We start from the raw sequence: 20,009 nt of genomic DNA, 5'->3' as shown, positions 1-20,009 counted from the left end.
CTGAAACCAATATGAGAACCAAAACGCAGCTATTCTTTGAAATTTGCATTTCTCTGAAAGTTCTCAGGCACTTCTCCAACCAAATAATGCATCCACAGAGGTGTTATATTAGAGGAATGTGTGCATATGATACAGATATTTGTGGGAAAGGACATAATATATAAAAACCAGCATATTAAATTTGTTATATTCCTGCAAAAAATGTGCATTTTAGGAAAAATTGCATATAAAAATGTGCACATGTATGTATGCACATATTAGGAGGAATTATGAATTGTCATGAGGTATTTTAAAAGGTACAATGACAGAAAATTAAATTTAATATTAGAAAAATGATAAACTCGGAGAAACAAAAATAGACAAATTCTTCCATCCTACCAAATACGTGTTTCTTCACACATACATAAAAAAGAACACCTGTCATCGTACAGCCCCCTTCATTGGAGGATTTGTACTGTGGTCTAAACCACAGAGCCTAGGACTTGCCGATCAGAAGGCTGGTGGTTCGAATCCCCGTGACGGGGTGAGCTCTCGTTGCTCGGTGCCAGCTCCTGCCCACCTAGCAATTCGAAAGCACGTCAAAGTGCAAGTTGATAAATAGGTACCACTCTGGTGGGAAGGTAAACGGTGTTTCCGTGCGCTGCTTTGGTTCGCCAGAAGTGGCTTAGTCATGCTGGCCACATGACTGTACGTCGGCTCCCTCAGCCAGTAAAGCGAGATGAGCGCCTCAACCCCAGAGTCGTCCGTGACTGGACTTAATGGTCAGGGGTCCCTTTACCTTTACTGCCATATTACAATCCTGGATTTTCATGAAGACGAGGTCAGGTAGGGGAGCTGAAGAGAAAGCAGGTTGCACAACAGTAGTGACAATGGCAGGGCTGTTGGAAAGGAAAGACACTGAAAATGGAAAGAAGTGGAAGAAGTCCGAACCGATTGGGAAGGGAAGTTTGTGTCATTGAAATTCTACTCAATATTGATCCAGAGCGGATTTCAACGTATAGTTAGCAGAGTAAAAACTTAAACACATTGCAGGATTCTCAAAAAATAGACCAGAGGCAATTGTATTTCATCCAGCAGAGCTATACTGCTACTGAAGGCGAATGAGCATAATGGTCACAAATCCAATACATTCAGGATTGGCACCGTCCATAAGAAATCCAGTTGCAGCAGACTTAACTTAAACCTACAGCTACTTATAATTATAAACTTTAACACTATATACGGAACACCACACCAGAAGGAAAAGAGATGGAAAGAGAGAATGAGTGAAGCCCAGGCTCCTTCTTGCCTCACTATTATAGTCAGCATGACCTTGACAAAAAGAGATAACAGAACCAGTTTAAGCCTTCTCAGAAGGAATAACCCAAATATCAGTAACCTTCTGCTTGCTTCTTTCACACAGAGAAGCTTCCAGAATTCTCTTGAATTTATTAGAATAGGAAAGATCCCTGCACATCAGATCAATACTTTCTACACCAAGAAATGCAAACTGAGAGTTTGTTTCTACTCTTTTAAATGTCAACAAGGAGAAATAGCAGAGATGGGTACAAAACAGAAGCTAACACTAAAATGCTAACATAACAAAGTTTTCCTCAGCTCTCTTCTTGCTATACTAAAACCTTGCTGTAAACTGCCACTTTTCCTCCTCAGTGGGTCATTCCCCCCCCCCACACCGCTGCTGCTATCTCTACTCAACCTTGGCCATTGTTGAAAACCAACCTTTTCCTGCGTGTCTCCATCCCTGCCTCTGCTTCCTTTCCTCAGCTGCCTTGTGTGTGTGAGATAAAGGATTCAGAGCCCTCAAATATTCCATAGTACTTTCACAGAATGTATTTCCTGGCATCATATGCTGTCTTCAACATGAAGTTCCAGATTCAATCAAGTAATTTAGAACGGGTATTTTATTAACAGGCAAACATCCATAGATATACAACTGAACTGAACCTTCTCTAAATGAACAGGCTAACTGACAGGCTTGATTTTAAGATTACAGTATGTTCATCTTAAGTATATCCAATTTATGTGCTCCAAATGTCACTGTTTACCAGGTTGCACAGTGTTGATTGACTGTCTGATTAGGAAGTTACCCTTTGCTTGTCCCCTTGTTCAGCTCTCGGAGAAGGAAACGTAGGGGAGATTGGCAAAGTATCTTTACAAATATATAATATATAATATATAATATATAATATATAATATATAATATATAATATATAATATATAATATATAATAATATATAATATATAATATATAATATATAATAATATATAATATATAATATATAATATATAATATATAATATATAATATATTATTATATATTATATATTATATACAACATATAATATATTATATATAATAGTGATTCTTCTTCGCTCCCAAGACAGTCATTCAAGCACTTTCCCTGCCACAGAACTGAACTTCTTTGTTGCCTTGTTCAAGCAGCTGGTTGTGAAAGGAGAACATCGGGAAGATGACCAGATTCACGAGCCAGGAGATCAAGTGTCTATCAAACTCGAAGGAGATGCAAATGCTTGGGTTGGTCTTGTGGCTGTGGACAAAGGAGTCTATGTGCTTAACAAGAAGTACAAGCTCACACAAAGCAAGGTGAGGCCGAGAACGATGCATGATGACACAAGAATGTACAAAATTCAGTTGGTAAAGGCACATTCACCAGGGCAGGGGCTGTTGGAGATTGATTGGGAAATGTACGCAATTACTTCTTCATGTAAGAATTATGTGTACTTTCTCCATGAGGCCTGGATGAATGTGCACAATGGTGGATTGTGATGTACATTAACCATTCACCTTACATTTCCCCTTAACGTTTATTGATTGATTTCCCCCTCTCATACTGTGCCTGCTCCATGTCAGATATGGGACTCAGTGGAAAAGAGGGATATTGGATGTACAGCCGGCAGTGGCAGAAACAATCTGGGTGTGTTTGAAGATGCTGGACTTGCTCTGGTGACCAGCAATAAGCTTTCCACGCAACAGAGAACAGGTATTATTGGGGAGGGTGTTGGTGCCGGTGAGATGGCAAAGGAGTGAGAAAGACCTTTCACCTAAGAGCAGGGCCTAGACCAGTGGTTCTCAACCTGTGGGTCCCCAGATGTTGTTGGACTACAACTCCCATCATCCCTGACCACTGGTCACGCTGGCTAGGAATGATGGGAGTTGTAGTCCAACAACATCTGGGGACCCACAAATTGAGAAACACTGGCCTAGACTCTTTTCTGGCTCAAGCACTAGCATGACATTATCTGCAGGTTATGCCCCAGGATGCCAGGCAGGGGGTGGGGTGGGGGTGCAGGTTCTTGGACTGAACAGTCCCACTACCCCCCACTGTGTGATATGCAAATACATGTGACGAATCTCAGAAGATTGCTATTTCTAAGAAACAGCTTCAACAATCAGGACAATCAGCAACACTCCACATTACAACCCCTGTAAGATGTCTTAATGAGAAATGGCAGCTATCAGAAGTTCATTGTCACATGTGTAACATGTAGTTAAGCCTTACATCATTGGACTCAGTGGGAACCACTTTTACGTAAACACGCATAAGGTCAATCTCCATAGGAATTAGAATTCAGCGGTACTAACAGCTTATTTCAGTTCCAAACAATTAGTTCCTGTTCCCCCCTTTTCTACTCCAGATCCAAAGTGCCCTCAGCCTGCAACACGCCGACGCCGCTCTGTACAGCTCATTGAATCTAAAGCAAGTAAAGGTATGTGATGCATGGCAAAGGCTTCATCTGCAAAAATGGAGAATTTTGCAATCATTGAACATGAATTCCAGCTCTTCTCCAAAATCTCTCATTCAGCTGCCAAATGAGCCCATTGATTACCACACGAGTATTAATGAACCTTATCAATGCCAACTTGTTAAATAAATCCAACGAAATTAATGACACTCTTTCTGAACCCAGAACATATTTAACAATGATTTCTTATACTAACATTGCTCCGTTCATTGTCTTTGTTTTGGAGTGATGGTAGGCATTCACATTTATTGTGATGCACTAGTCCTAGATACTGCTGAGTTCCAGAAGAGGGGAAAAATCTTTCAGAAATATTGTAACTTGGAGATGTGATTTTAACTGACCTGACCTCAGAGGTTTCAGAAAGAGATTCAGTGCCCGTTTCCTCAGGAGGGATGGTGGGTTGGAGTGGTGTCAAAAGAGCTTCCTCATTCTGCTGAGCCACTTGGTCAGAATCAATTCACTCTACAATGGCTAACAAATCAATACTTAGTCTTCAGGCTTCCTAAAATGCAATCCCTCTTGGCAAAGTTTTATTCCCCATCCAACAGCTTCACTCTTTCAGGCATTCCTGGCATATGCCACCCTTTCTCAACTTTTGGGCCTTAGATGTTGTTGGACTACAACTTCCATAATCCCTGACCGCTGGTTGTGTTAGCTAGGGATGATGGGAGTTGTAGTCCATAAACATCTGGGGACCCAAGGCTGAGAAACACTGCCTTATATGCTCCACCATCTCACCACCACCAGGAGAATCCAAAACAATAACATTCATAGCATTTATTTGCACTAGGGGCTGCGCATCTGCTTATCTTGCTTACCAGCCCCACCTACCCCCCACCCCCACTTGCCAACTCTTCCACTTCCTTTACACCTCACTCAACCCCTTGTTGTTGTTTAGTCGTTTAGTCGTGTCCGACTCTTCGTGACCCCATGGACCAGAGCACGCCAGGCACTTCTGTCCTCCACTGCCTCCCGCAGTTTGATCAAACTCATGCTAGTAGCTTCAAGAACACCATCCAACCATCTCATTCTCTGTCGTCCCCTTCTCCTTGTGCCCTCCATCTTTCCCAACATCAGGGTCTTTTCCAGGGAGTCTTCTCTTCTCATGAGGTGGCCAAAGTATTGGAGCCTCAGCTTCACGATCTGTCCTTCCAGTGAGCACTCAGGGCTGATTTCCTTCAGAATGGAGAGGTTTGATCTTCTTGCAGTCCATGGGACTCTCAAGAGTCTCCTCCAGCACCATAATTCAAAAGCATCCATTCTTCGGCGATCAGCCTTCTTTATGGTCCAGCTCTCACTTCCATACATCACTACTGGGAAAACCATGGCTTTTACTATACGGACCTTTGTTGGCAAGGTGATGTCTCTGCTTTTTAAGATGTTGTCTAGGTTTGCCATCGCCTTTCTCCCAAGGAGCAGGCGTCTTTTAATTTCGTAACTGCTGTCACCATCTGCAGTGATCATGGAGCCCAAGAAAGTAAAATCTCTCACTGCCTCCATTTCTTCCCCATCTATTTGCCAGGAGGTGATGGGCCCAGTGGCCATGATCTTCGTTTTTTTGATGTTGAGCTTCAGACCATATTTTGCGCTCTCCTCTTTCACCCTCATTAAAAGGTTCTTTAATTCCTCTTCACTTTCTGCCATCAAGGTTGTGTCATCTGCATATCTGAGGTTGTTGATATTTCTTCCGGCAATCTTAATTCCGGCTTGGGATTCATCCAGCCCAGCCTTTCGCATGATGAATTCTGCATATAAGTTAAATAAGCAGGGAGACAATATACAGCCTTGCCGTACTCCTTTCCCAATTTGGAACCAATCAGTTGTTCCATATCCAGTTCTAACTGTAGCTTCTTGTCCCACATAGAGATTTCGCAGGAGACAGATGAGGTGATCAGGCACTCCCATTTCTTTAAGAACTTGCCATAGTTTGCTGTGGTCAACACAGTCAAAGGCTTTTGCATAGTCAATGAAGCAGAAGTAGATGTCTTTCTGGAACTCTCTGGCTTTCTCCATAATCCAGCGCATGTTTGCAATTTGGTCTCTGGTTCCTCTGCCTCTTCTAAATCCAGCTTGCACTTCTGGGAGTTCTCGGTCCACATACTGCTTGAGCCTTCCTTGTAGAATTTTAAGCATAACCTTGCTAGCATGTGAAATGAGTGAAATTGTGCGGTAGTTGGAGCATTCTCCTCACAGTTTACCTTACCCTCTCATACCCACGATCTCCAGTCGCTGCCACCACTGGAGAGGGGAGACAGAAAGAATCCCCTCCATTGCGTCTGCCAGTGGCAGCAGTGATGACAAGGAGAGCATGATAACACCTTCTTGGGCTTCTCACTGCCTGGCCAATCCGACTGCTCACTTGGCCTGCTTGTATGCCTCCTTGGAATGCCTGCCTCCTATTGGCAGCCATGCAAACTACAGCATGACAACATCCTTATATTATTACTATAGAATAAGATAACAGCTTTCTCCTGATGCCTGTTGTGAGTAGCAGAACAACAGTGGTATGGGAAACATTCTTTGATATTTCACATGTTGTTTGCATATTTCAGCTGGCCAATTTCAGAATCGGACACTAAGGAAGTGCTGTGAAGATGGCATGCATGAGAACCCCATGGGCTACAGCTGTGAAAAGCGTATACAATACATTGTCGATCAGATTGAGTGCCAGACTGTATTCCTTGAATGTTGCCACTTCATCAGAGACATATTGAATGAGAATGAGCGGGATGAAGAACTGATATTGGCAAGAAGCAAGTAGATTTATTATTATTATTATTATTATTATTATTATTATTATTATTATTATTAATTCAGAGGCACACTATTGGGGAGATGGTAAGTAAGTCTCTCAGAACACTATGGAAGGGCTGCAAAACCCTTTGTTACTTATGTGATCCCATTGCCCTATCTGACACTTTACATAAGCAGAAAGACTGGGCCCTGGCCTGAGAAGACTGCAGATTTGTCAGAAGGGAAGGGAATGAGAGAGGGGTGAAAGGAGTGAAGAGAAGGCAGAAGGATATGAGAAGAGATGACACAAGGGCATGCACAAACGCAGTTGCACCCTTTTGGACATTGTTTCAGGTGGAGAGGAGCATCTTTAGATTAAACCAAAAGCCTCATAGAAATAGTGTACATCAGGTGTTTTATGGAAAGGAGGTCCTACATAGGTGTTCTAGGAAGGAATTCAAGGTGTGTGACAGCTTAGAGTTTAATATAGTCTTGATTTAAGTCTGGTCTATACATGCAGAAAAATTAGTAGAACTCCTGAGGTGGTAGAATAGACTACTATTTTTAACCTCAAGAGGGTGTGTGTGTGCCATTTTTGAATGTCTTCCCGCTACAATAACTCTCTGCAAGTACAGTCGTAACTTGGATCTCAAATGCCTTGGCTCCCGAACAAATCGGCTCCCGAATGATTGAAACCTGGAAGTCAGTGTTCCTGTTTTCGAGTGATTTTCGGAAGCCGAATATCCTGCACTGCTTCCGCGGCTTCCGATTGGCTGCAGGAGCTTCCTGCAGGCAATCAGAAGCCACACTTTGGTTTCCAAACATTTTGGAAGTTGAACGGACTTCCGGAATGGATTCCGTTCGACTTCTAAGGTACGACTGTACAAAATTTTCTACGTGCAAAGAGTTCTTAAAAAACAAAACGAAACTCAAGCCAAGTAGTATTAAAGACTGTACAAAACCTCCTGCAGTGATCTAGCCCATTCTGTTGCCTCAAGAATCTCTTATAGTTTTGCTCAGGGGGAATCACTTCTCTTGTTCGCCCGCTCAACCCAATGCCACAGGGATTAAGTTAAAACTTTCACCTCCAACACGCAGCCCTGAGCACTGTGCTGCCTGATGCCTCTGTTGCGCAGCCCCAACGCTGTGCAAACAATGGAATACGGGAGGTGTCGGGAGAGATAAAATAAAGTACTTCTTTACACACAACACATGGTTAAACTTTGGCACTTGCTCCTGCAGGGATGGACTTCTGGCCACCAACCTAGATAGCTTTAACAGAGGATAGGGCAAATTCATGGAGGAGAGGGCTTTCAATGGCTACTAGCCCTAAAGGCTAAACTCTGCTTCCACAGATGGTGGCAGCAATTATTCTGAACAGTGCCGGATATACGTATAAGCTATAGCTTTGGGCCCCACTCTCTTGGGGGCCCCCAAAAAAATTAAAGGAAAAAATAAACTGGATGTACATTTCCAAAATATAATATAACAAACAAATAAAACAAAACCTACAAACAGCAACAGTGTTTTGTGTTGTGTAGGCTCCTATGATGTAAAGTCATGGGCCCCGCCTGCTCCCTAAAATATCACTGGTTTGCTCATTTCTATAGATAGGGTGCCTACATTCTGCATGGACTGGTTGCATGGCAACATGTGCAAATGGCTTTAGATACCTATTAGGTCCATAAATGACCATGTAATGGGAATTGTAGTTGCTTGTGTGTAAGTCACCGACCTCTCTAAACTGCTTGTTTGTTTAAACCTTTCCCTAACTGAAGCGCACTCCTGTGCGTCTGCTTCAGGTCGCTGGCAGAATCCGTTAGTGGGTGTTTCCTAAACTTTTTCCAACATAAGAATTCATTGACAGCCAGTCTCCTCCTAGCCTCTCTGCGCGGAAGCCTTCTGCGCAGAGTAGGCGTGCCCAGTGGTGGTCCGGCACTCTCCCCACTGATCTCACTGGAAGAGTCCATGAGCCTTCCCTCCAACGTGCCCTCATTCTTCTTGGTGTCACCTTGATTGCCTCCCCCCTCGGAAACTCTCTCTCTCTCCTTGCTGGTTCCCTCTCCTGCACTATCGGGGCGACTTCTCTCTGCTGGTCTCCGATGTCAGTTCCATGACAGACCATATAGCATATATTCAACACAAAAAACAGCGGCAATTTGTTGTTGACAAAGGACAGCTGGACATATAAAGGGCCCCATTGCTCATCAAACCTAAGTCCGGCCCTGCTTCTGAACACCAGTTGCTGAAAACCACTGGAGGATTTTGTGCTTGAATCCTGCTAGCGGGTTTCACACAGGCTTCTGCTTGGCCACTGTGAGAACCAAATCCTGGACTAGTGGGGCCCGATCAAGGAAGTTTTCCTTATATCAGTGGCAGGGGCCATAGTGGGGCCTTTGTAGCTGCCCTTCCACAGCAGGACTGTGGTGTTCAACAATATGAATGCTGCCGAGTCCATATGCATTAGCCTGCCAAGCATGTTGAGATGGTGGCCTGATGTGTTCTTTTCCTGAAGCTGCTGCTCTTAATGAGAACGAACCCAGAAGTCAAGTTTTGGGTCTGTTGGTCACTTATTGCAGGGACTTCACAGTAACAAAGGCCATTGCAGCTAAGTCTTTGCCTCCCGTTTTCCCAGGTGACTTTGAGGATGATTTCTTAGCTGATGAAGACATCACTTCTAGAACTCAGTTTCCAGAGAGCTGGTTATGGCAAACAGAACAGCTGACTGCACCTCCTAATGATCAAGGGTAAAAAGCTGTTATGGCTATGTTCTCCTTTGCAGCCTAGCGTCTGCTCTCCAGACTTAGGCTGCAATCCTACAAGATGTGATCGGAAAGTTTGGTGGATGGTCACAGAAATCGGACAGTGAGAAATATTTGAACATACTTAAATACCTTACAGGCCTTCAAAGTAGGCCCCCTCAGATACAATGCACCGTTGACAACGTTCGTATAACTGTTGGAAACTTCTGGAGAAGTCCTCTTGTCATACTGCTTTCACTTCCCTCGTCATAGCAGCTTGGACATGTGAAATGTTGGAAAATCTGTGTCCTTTCAGTGCAGATTTCAGTTTTGCAAAAAAAGAAAGAAATCTGGTGGGGCCAGATCGAAGAATATGGAGGGTGGGACAACTCAGTAACCTCAGTAACAATTTCCTGTGGAATATGCAATTCTTCTGCCATCATTTGGATGGACAAATGCTGATCCCGCATCAATAACTCACAAACTCTGTTGACCTTTGCCACCGTTCTGCTCGTCGATGGTCTGCCAGACCTAGGGTCATCTTCGATGGTTTGCCACCCTTCATGAAATCGCTCAAACCACTCATACACTGTCTTTTGAGTTACGGCTTCATCTCCATACACAATTATGAGCATTTTGTGGGTTTCTGATGCCGATCGTATGCTCAAATATTTCTCACTGTCCAATTTCTGTGACCATTCACAGAACTTTCTGGCCGCACCTTGTATATCCATTTACTTGTAGCAAGAACCATTTAACTCAAGTATACACACACACAGTGCTAGAGAGAGGATATGCTATATAGCTAGCTTGGCAATAATTCCTTCTTCCCAAAGGCTAGGTATCTTGACAAGAGACTTTTCGACACCTTCACCCAAACTACAGTTCCCAGGATTCTTTAGAGTAGGGGTAACCAATGCGGTTACCTCTAGATGTTGCAGGATTCCAACTCCCATAAGCCCCAGCCAGCACTGCCAATAGTCAGGAATGAAGGGAGTTGTACTCCAAAACATCTGCATGGCACCATGTGAGCTAGCCCTACTTTGAATGCTAAGCTTGTATGGAGCCGATATCTATCCATCACACAATTTGTCAAAGAGGAAGAGCAGGGTGTAAGATGTAGTTTTTATATGAAGGATGGTGGCTAAAACACTTGGTTCAGAGCAAACACACATGAGGCATGAGGAAAGCCCACCAGAATTGTACTGGTATGGTCTTAGCTGTCTCAGAGCTTGGTCCCAGCGGAGGAGGAAGCCGTTCGGGCGTGTGGGTGGCACACCCAGGAGCAGGGTGAGGGCAGGGCAAGCCGCCTATGGGGTGGGGCACACCGCGAGGCCTCCAGAGTGCCTGCCTCCTCCCACTCAGCCACCCTACAGCTGGGGGGAGGCAGCAGGTGAACCATTTGGACAGCACGGAGCCTGCGCGCACCCAAGCCACCGCAATTCTTGGGCACGCTGAAGGCATGACGGTGAGTTCTGCCTGGCATTTTGTCACCCCCCTCAGTGGTGACACCTGGGGCGGACCGCACCCACTGCACCCCCCTTCCTCCACCCCTGCTTGGTCCCTAGAGCTTTAGGTAAAACCTGGATGGAACTCCTCCAAACTCTGGTCAGCTGGAACAAATAAAACATGGATTGATCACCTCAACATATGTAAGAACAGAGATGACCGAACATGCCTCAATCCATTCCAATATCTATTCACATTTTCAATGGGTATTTTCTATTCCACAGCAACTGATTTATTTTGCACAAGTCTACATTCCATTCTGATGTCTACTGATATGATAATATATGTAATTTATTTTTAAAAATTTTTTTACATAGCACCCAATACACATGCATTATCTTAGCCACCAACAGATATTTGCTTATCCATTATGTTCCCTGTGTAGCAGCTGCACTCAGTTATGACATGGTAACCTTTCTCGTTGTTCCTAGGATCTCATCCAAAACAATACCTGTTTACCTGAAGGATTCAATCACCACCTGGGAGGTGCTGGCTGTGAGCATTTCAGGCACAAAAGGTGAAGAAGAGCAGGTGGGAGACGGGGGCTGGGGAGATGATGCCAGGCCACACTCTGCCTTGACAAAAATCTAGGATGGGCAATGTTCAAGTTCTTTTGATTTTTCAACCTGCTTCCTTCCCTGTTGGCCCGCCTTGCAGGGATCTGCGTGGCTGACCCTTACGAGATAACTGTCAGGAAGAACTTCTTCATCGACCTACGGCTACCCTATTCAGTAGTGAGGAATGAACAGGTGGAGATCCGAGCTGTTCTCTACAACTATAGGAGGCGGGATCTCAGAGTAAGTGCAAGCTTTTGGCAGAAGCATTTGATGTTGATGATTTCATGCTTAATTGGTTTTACGCAAATTGTGCGTTGCCTGTTTATTTTTACACTGTAACTTGCTCTGGCATTCAGTTACAGATAGGTAGCCGTGTTGGTCTGCCATAGTCAAAATAAAAAAATTCCTTCCAGTAGCACCTTAAAGACCAACTAAGTTAGTTCTTGGTATGAGCTTTCGTGTGCATGCGCACTTCTTCAGATACACGACATTGCCCTGGCATTGTTTGTTATGTGTGCACACTTCAGTCCAGCTGCAGGGAAACTGCATTGCAAATCCACACTGTAAGGAGTACTGTAAGTATTTGCAGGGGCCAGGCCCTGAGCGCAGTGGGAAGTTGCAGGACTCCTTGCTGTGCTTGTCTTGGGGGAGTCGGGTGCGGCCTGGCATGTGTGGCCAGATCAGGAGATGTGTAGCATCTGGAGGCAAGCCTAAAGGGAGTATATAAGGACAGCATTTCCCCCTGGTTCTTTGCCACAGCAATGTGGTTCATACTCTGCTGTTACCAGTTCCTGCTTTCGCTCCTGATCTTGCTCCAGCACTTCTGTCCTTGTTCCAAATCCTGATCCTATTTCTGTTTCTGCGTTCCAGCCTTATCAACTTTCCATTCTCCATTGAACTGCTATCATGATCTCTTTCAGCTTCTGCCTTCTGGAAGAAGGTACAGGGTTATAAAGACTAGGACTAGCCGCCTGAGAAACAGTTTCTATTCAAATGTGATTTTGGTTTTAAATGCAGCGTAAGAGTCAAATATACTCAGAGTCGCAAAGTGATTTCATGCTCTTTATTCAGCTCATAGTGGTGAGGAGGAATGAATGAATGTCCCCTCAAAGTATCTGCTTTATATACATTATTTACACAATGGGCTGCACATGATTGGTTAATTCTGGAATTCTACTGTAAGCCAATCAGGTCGTGGATTCACTTATATCTGGAGCATGATTGGGTGGTTTCTGCCAACCAATCATACTGCTGCATTGTTCTTGGACCAATCAGACTGCTGTATTCTGAATCCTATTGTTCTAGGACCAATCAGACTGCTGCAATTTGGATCCTATTGAACTCAGTACATAACAGTAAGGTAGTCTCTATCGGGGTATATTGTATTTAATTATGGGGTATCAGAGTTTTTAGGGGGCTAACCAGGCTGGCATAGCAGGCTTGTTGGTTTCTGAATGTCTGATGTAGATTTTCAATTTCGTTGTTCTGTATGGGAGAATGACAATAAAGATTATTGTATCGTACCATTGTTACCACCCACACCCTGGTCCCAGCGGGTCAGGCCTGGACTCCTGCCGCCTACGACCCAGACTGTGGCGCACAGTTGCAATGAGGCATTGCTCCTAAACCTGCTGAGCCAGGGATTGTGGCCTTCAGTGGGTTTAGCAGCAGTGCCTCATTGCATGCGTGGATTTGCATTGCAACGAGGCGTTGCTGCTGGAACGAAGTGCACACACATCTGTGCAAAAGAACTGAGCACTCTTTGGGTTCAGGAAACATGTTATAAATATAAAGAAAGTGTGGGTAGCCTGTGTCCCCAAGTGTTACTTATGTCCATCTAATTTCACATAGCTGTCAGCTTACTTTCATTTGGGTTATGAGGAGGGGGGAAGTGGCTGGCAGAGAAAGAAAGAAAAAGGAATGACAGAAGAGAAAACAGAAAAGGGAGCAGTGAAGAGAGAGAGAGAAAAGGGGCACCCCCCCACTTTGCTTTGGCAGAGCTTATTGTTGGCTTTGGCCTTGCACATCCTTGACATGCAGCTACCAAAGAGCCATCAGCAGGGGATGTGGGGTGTGCAGCCGAACTCACAAATGCATGTTTTGCTAGTCATGCAAAGGACAAGCACACAGAGAGTTCTTGAGCTTCCTCCTGTGTGTGGTCACTTCCTTTGCTTCCTCTGGTCAGGAATTTTGCAGCAAAGGAGACAATCCTTTGTATTTCCTTCTGCCTTTTATGAGACGCTCTTTCCACCATGCTTCCAAGCTGACCAGACATCCATGGCTAAAGCTCCTGCTTTCAGAAGCTAAGACTACCAGCTTTTATTTTACTATAACAAGTATTTTTTTTGGCACATTACTTTACTGTATGTGCTGCCTGCATTGAAATGTAAGTAAACCCTGCTTTCCTTTGACGTTGCCAAAAAAAATGTGTGGTTCATTCTCTGCAATGGAGGTGAAGAAGGGGATGTCAATAGACTGCAAAGAGAAGGGATAAAATGGTGTAATTGCCTATTAATAAAAGGTAAAGGACCCCTGACAGTTAAGTTGTCGCGAACGACTCTGGGGTTGTGGCGCTCATCTCACTTTACTGGCCGAGGGAGCCGACACTTGTCCGCAGACAGTTTTTCTGGGTCATGTGGCCAGCATGACTAAGCTGCTTCTGGCGAACCAAAGCAGCGCACGGAAACACTGTTTACCTTCCTGCCAGAGTGGTACCTATTTATCTACTTGCACTTTGATGTGCTTTCGAAGTGCTAGGTTGGCAGGAGCTGGGACTGAGCAATGGGAGCTCATCCCATCCCTGGGATTCGAACCACCGACCTTCTGATCGGCAAGCCTTAGGCTCTGTAGTTTAGACCACATAACCACCCGTGTCCCCAATTGCCTCTTACCAAAGCTTTAATAACTTATAAGTGTTTTACTCTGCTAAGAAGGCTTCACAACCAGATTACTTTTGTATTTCTCCCCCACACTTGGGATAGGATGTTTAGATCTAAATCTACAGATTTAATCCTCGCTCCATCTCCCAGAGGGGAAAGGTCCCCCACTCACTCCTGGTGTGAAGGATCTGGCAGCTGGAGCCTTTGGGTGCCTCCTAGTTGGAAGCTAAAGCATGACCCTGCTTCATGAAGGAGACGTTCCCACTGGATGGTCCTTTGATCAGGGAGTTGGCAAACAAAATAGCAGGAGGGCAAGTCTTGGGGAAAGCGGAGCTTGAACACTCCTCTGCAATGGGCCTGGAACAGAAAAGCATGTATCCTAGACAGGGGATAAGAAAATAAAATTATTCCAGCTTCCATAGCAGAGTTACACATACACCAGCAATTCAGAAGGAGAATCTTCTCTGCACAGACTTATCTGGATTGTGCTTAAACTTGAGCTCAAACAGCTAGCCAAAGCGAGGGACCTCTGCTGCTGGAGAGGAGCTTGTCAAATGCCCTGTTCCAGCTGCTTTCTGTATGCGAGAGGAAGCAGCCCAATCAAGATTTTGGAGATGGCTGTGTGCTGGTAAATTTCCCATTGTTCTCTATTGGCATAGATGTAGCGTTTGAAGCACGGGTAGGCAAACTAAGGCCCAGGGACTGGATCTGGCCCAATCACCTTCTAAATCTGGCCCCCGGACGGTCCAGGAATAAGCGTGTTTTTTCATGAGTAGAATGTGTCCTTTTATTTAAAATGCATTTCTGGGTTATTTGTGGGGCCTGCCTGGTGTTTTTGCATGAGTAGAATGCATGCTTTTATTTAAAATTCATCTCTGGGTTATTTGTGGGGCATAGGAATTCGTTCATTCCCCCCCCCCCAATATAGTCTGGCCCCCCACAAGGTCTGAGGAGCAGTGGACTGGCCCCCTGCTGAAAAAGTTTGCTGACCCCTGGTTTGAAGGATAGCAGAGGCTGTTTGCAAGGACCTTTCCTGTCATTAAAGCACACATACTTTTCCCCCACCCAATCACAGGCTGAATATCCCCACCCCCTCATTATAATGGATCACTTCATTCTCTCTCTTCTCCTCAGGTGCGGGTGGAGCTGATACACAACCCAGCCTTCTGCAGTGCCTCCACTGCCAAGGAAAAATACCAACAGATGCTCACTATTAAAGGCCAGTCCTCCAGGGCGGTGCCATTTGTGGTCATTCCACTAAAGCTGGGACAACATGACATTGAGGTCAAAGCTGCTGCCTTGGGAGGCGCTGCGGACGGCGTGAAGAAGAAGCTGAAGGTTGTGGTACGTGACAAGTTGTTGCAGAGGAAGGGCCACTAAGATGATCAAGGGTCTGGAAAGCAAGCCTTATTTATGTGGAATGGTTCTGAGCGTTGGGTCTGTTTAGCCTGGAAAAGGGGAAACCGAGAGGAGATAGGATAGCCAACTTCAAATATCTCAAGGGCTGTCACGTGGAAGAGGGAAGAAGCTTGTTTTCTCCTGCCCTGGAGGGTAGGACCTCAACCAATGGCTTCAAGTTACACTCAAGGGGGTTTGCTCTCTAGAACTGAGGGCACCTGGAGTCACTCCTCCTTGAGAGAAGGACTGAGGAAATGAGATAGCTTCCTTCTAAGCTAGGCATCCATGGCTTCTATTTCTTTCATGGCCGATTGCAGCTAGGGGTAGAATAGGCATGGAAGAGTTTCAGTTTAACTGGGCATTTAGTTTGGAGACTGAGGAGGTTTTTACTCACTCTTAGCCTTTGGGAAGGGGTGGTATAATAATAATAATAATAATAATAATAATAATAATAATAATAATAATAATAATAATAATAATAAATTTATTTGTACCCCGTCCATCTGGCTGGGTTTCCCCAGCCACTCTAGGCGGCTTCCAACAAAGATTAAAAATACATTAAAATGTCACACATTAAAAACGTCCCTGAACAGGGCTGCCTTCAGATGTCTTCTAAATGTCAGGTAGTTGTTTATCTCTTTGACATCTGGTGGGAGGGCGTTCCACAGGGCGGGCGCCACTACCGAGAAGGCCCTCTGCCTGGTTCCCTGTAGCTTTGCTTCTCGCAATGAGGGAACCGCCAGAAGGCCCTCGGCGCTGGACCTCAGTGTCCGGGCAGAACAATGGGGGTGGAGACGCTCCTTCAGGTATACTGGGCCGAGGCCGAGGTATAGAAAATGAGTTGTAAATAAACAGGAGCAATCTTGGAGAGAGAGATAGAAAGAGTGCCTTGCAGGGTGTGCCATTTGGATTTCCCAAATTTAGATTACTCCCGTAGAGGAGCATGCTTTTCACAAGTGCCACAGGGTCTGAAAAGAGTTCTCTCCCTTCTCCTGATGGGCTCTGTCAGCCAGGGGCAAAGCAAGGAGAACCGGCACCCAGTGCCGGGTATTGGGGGCGGGGCAAACCACCCGGCGACGCATGCATGTGCGCCGTAAGTAGGGTGCATGCATGTGCCATACGTAGCACTGTTGTGCATGCACCGCCAGGCAGTTTGCCGACGGTGCCGCTTGAGTGCCATGGGAACGGCGGCGGAGGGTGCAGCTGCGAGCGGAGGATCCTTCACATGTGACTGTGGCGGGGCGATGGTGGCGGCTCACACCACCATGCCTGGGGGCAGCGGGGAGAGCCCCCCACAGGGTGCCTTCTTGTCACCCCCCTCAGAGATGGCACCCAGGGTGGACCGCCCCCCCGCCCCCTTCCTCTGCCACTGCTGTCAGCTTGCTAGGACACAGGTGGGCTTCCTAGGGCATCAGGGCTGACCTAAGAGTTGACAGAATGGAATCTGTGACTATCCAGCTGTGGTGGCAAAGCACGATTAAGGACAGGTTGGTGCTGCCTATGGACGAGGGACTATGGACCCCAACCCAGGATTGCTACAATGCCTTAGCTACTGGGGATTTATGGGGCTGACCTGAACCTATCCCTGTGTTATATTCAGGCACAAACATGTAGCTGAGTCATATTGCAACAGAAGCTAGATCCGATCATAGCTGTCAACCTTCCCTTTTTTTGCGGGAAATTCCATTATTCCAGCACCGTTTCCCGCTGCTTCCCGCTGCTATCCTGAATTGTTAGATACCCCATAGACTGTCTCCAGGACAGGCGAGGCTGCTGATCCCTTATTTTCAAATCTGAAAATTGACAGCTATGGATCTGATGCATATGTTTGCCCTGCCCTGCTGCCTTTTTGAATTGCTCTTTGATGCCATGTTAAGTAATATTTGCAGTGAGACTCATTCTGTTCTTTCTTCTTGCCCCAGCCTGAAGGGATACAGAGAAAACTTGTGAGCGTCATTGAGCTGGATCCTGCTACGCAAGGGAACAGCGGTAACACTCATTCTTCAGTAGGGCTTCCCTTTTCCTTCTCTTTCTTCACCCTTGGAAAACCACCTCTCTGTTTCCCAGCTCTTTCATTTGCTTACAAGGGAAAACAGGTATCATTTTGTCTAGAAGATTTCAGACGGGAGTTCATTTCTCTTGTGGAGATTGTTCTGAGCCCAGAGGAAGGCATCTGTATATAAGGGGAGGAGCTCGCTGGCAGATTAATAGGTACTCCTGCAATGGAAGGTAAACAGCGTTTCCGTCCGCTCTGACTTCCATCATGGTGTCCCATTGTGCCAGAAGTGGTTTAGTCCTGCTGGCCACATGACCTAGAAAGCTGTCTGTGGACAAATGCCGGCTCCCTCGACTTGAAAGTGAGATGAGCGCCGCAACCCCCACAGTCACCTTTGACTGGACTTAACTGTCCAGGGCATATTTTGTACGCAGAACGTCCCAGGAACTGTCCATGGAGTTCCCAGTTAAAAGGATCTGGTAGCAGGTGATAGGGAAAGACTTGTGCCAGAGAAGGTGGCAACATTGGGTTGGATGGACAGATAGTTTGACTAAATCCATTGCCATTCTATACCCATGTTCCCTCTTAGCTTGATAATGCCCTGACAGGGCTTTGTTGTACACGTATAGTAGGTACACAGAATATAATGTGTGAACGCCCTCCTAGTTTTCTATGAAGTTCCTGCGTATAACTTCTGGTTTAATGCCACTTTTAGAAATGGATGTGGAAAAGCAAAACTAAAACAGTTTAATTATGGAAGCAACAAGCAACTCATGTTTCTGCCTCCTTGTAATTTTCCTCTTTTTCCTCCCTTTTTTCAGATGGAGTCCAGGAACATCAGGTCAAAGCTAGGAGTTTAGAAGATATCATTCCTGGCACAGAACCTGAGACCAAAATTACTGTTCAAGGTAAGCGCTAGTTACAGTAGTGGCCAAAATTGTGGAAATCTTTTGGAAAAAGTGTATTTCTGAGGTTTGATGGCTCATAACACCACTTTCTTTTGGAGGAATACCCTAAAATTATATATCAATGGAAAGATAATTTAATGAAGAATGTAATGCAACAAAGTGTGTTCAGTTACCTGTATTCTATCAAAGATGATAGCCAAATAACCAGAAAAAGGAAGCCCAACTTGCTTAGGTTGATATGCAGTAGCTTTCCTTCATATAAACCTCAGAAATACACTTTTTGACCATTAGTGTGCTTCGACATGCAGAAGTCTAGGCTTGCAGAACTGAAAATGATCAAAACCCCACCCTGACTTGCCCCCTGCAGCAACCCACCAGCCCCAGGAATATGCTCCTGGGGCAAGCCCTCCGAGAATTTCTGATGTGATAGACCATGCAGCAGGCAGAGCCTTCTCTGCTGATCTCAGTGAGTGTGGCAGGTGGGAAAAAAGCTTTAAGGCTTTCAAGGGAATAAACCTTGAATTAGGCTTGGAAGCTAATTATACCAGCGCTTGATGCAAAGGGGACAAGGCCGGCAGAAAAGAAAACTACCTGGAAGAAGGAGGCAAGTCTGAAAAGAGCTGTCCGTTCTTACTGGCGGGTTTTATTAGGTAGGTGAGGGAATATAATTAACTGTATTTTATTCCCCTACAGACCCGTGTGTGTGTGTGTTAGCAGACAGAAAGGATCAGCTTACCACTTGTATTTAAGGGCACGAGGCTGAGCAGAGTTTAAATCCCATCTCCTGTGGTTTAATTGAAAGCATAGGAATTAGCCGCTGGGCTGATCTCCCACTATGTTGCCCCAAATGTCAAAGAAACAGGTTACAGACTGAAATGTAAGTTTAAAGCTTACAGTTTACTCACAGTCCAGCATTCGTCCTTAGAAACAGCAGCAGTAAAAATAAAATGTGTTTACAGCAATAACAGCTTCAGGTATGGGCCTAATGCTGGAGCAAGTGGGAAGACATCTATCTCCGTTGCTGATTGAATAGAGAGAGGGGAGCAGGAAATACTTCATTGTTTTTTCTTTCCTCCCAGGAGAGGAGGGGGAAATGATATCACACAGAGCCTTCTCTACCACTTGCCTTTCTATGGCTTGAGTCTGCCTATCAGCAACGCAGCTCTGTGGTTATAACCCATTCACATGCTAACTAGCAAGAAAGTGCATGGTTAAATTTGACTGCTTATCTCCCACACTTACAATCCAGCAAGGCTAAGATTGCAACCCACACAAGTGTTAGTTTCTGTTTGTTGCCACTGTGCAGTTCTTGGAGTCACAAGACTCTGTTTACATTCCAGAGATTCCATACTGTTGGCAGTCTCACGGGAGACGGATGTGACGTTACTGGTTTCCTGTTCCTTTGTTTTTCCAGTTGCTCTCTGCTCTCACAGAGAGAGGATGTATTTTCTTTTCTGTCTGCGTAGTTAGCAATAAAAGCTAGCAATGTAGCTCAAACTTCTCGTCACTTCTGCTGCTTTGAAA

General features: G+C 45.2%; 1 protein-coding gene across 2 annotated transcripts in view; it reads left to right on the top strand.

Moving 5' to 3' along the window:
- LOC309522220 (A.superbus venom factor 1-like) overlaps positions 1-20,009 on the top strand; it is a 54,589-nt gene that overhangs the window by 13,017 nt on the left and 21,563 nt on the right. For both annotated transcript variants that reach the window (XM_082205372.1, XM_082205371.1), the window contains exons 14-23: positions 2,443-2,604; positions 2,872-3,001; positions 3,657-3,728; positions 6,317-6,517; positions 9,133-9,244; positions 11,179-11,264; positions 11,405-11,544; positions 15,318-15,527; positions 17,504-17,570; positions 18,399-18,485. In XM_082205372.1, the coding sequence (XP_082061498.1) occupies positions 2,443-2,604; positions 2,872-3,001; positions 3,657-3,728; positions 6,317-6,517; positions 9,133-9,244; positions 11,179-11,264; positions 11,405-11,544; positions 15,318-15,527; positions 17,504-17,570; positions 18,399-18,485 (1,267 nt within the window). The remainder of the gene's footprint in view (positions 1-2,442; positions 2,605-2,871; positions 3,002-3,656; positions 3,729-6,316; positions 6,518-9,132; positions 9,245-11,178; positions 11,265-11,404; positions 11,545-15,317; positions 15,528-17,503; positions 17,571-18,398; positions 18,486-20,009) is intronic.

The sequence above is a fragment of the Podarcis vaucheri genome (assembly GCF_965113315.1).
Source record: "Podarcis vaucheri genome assembly, chromosome: 17".
In the NCBI taxonomy this organism is placed as follows: domain Eukaryota; kingdom Metazoa; phylum Chordata; class Lepidosauria; order Squamata; family Lacertidae; genus Podarcis; species Podarcis vaucheri.
This window is presented reverse-complemented; position numbering and strand designations above follow the sequence as displayed.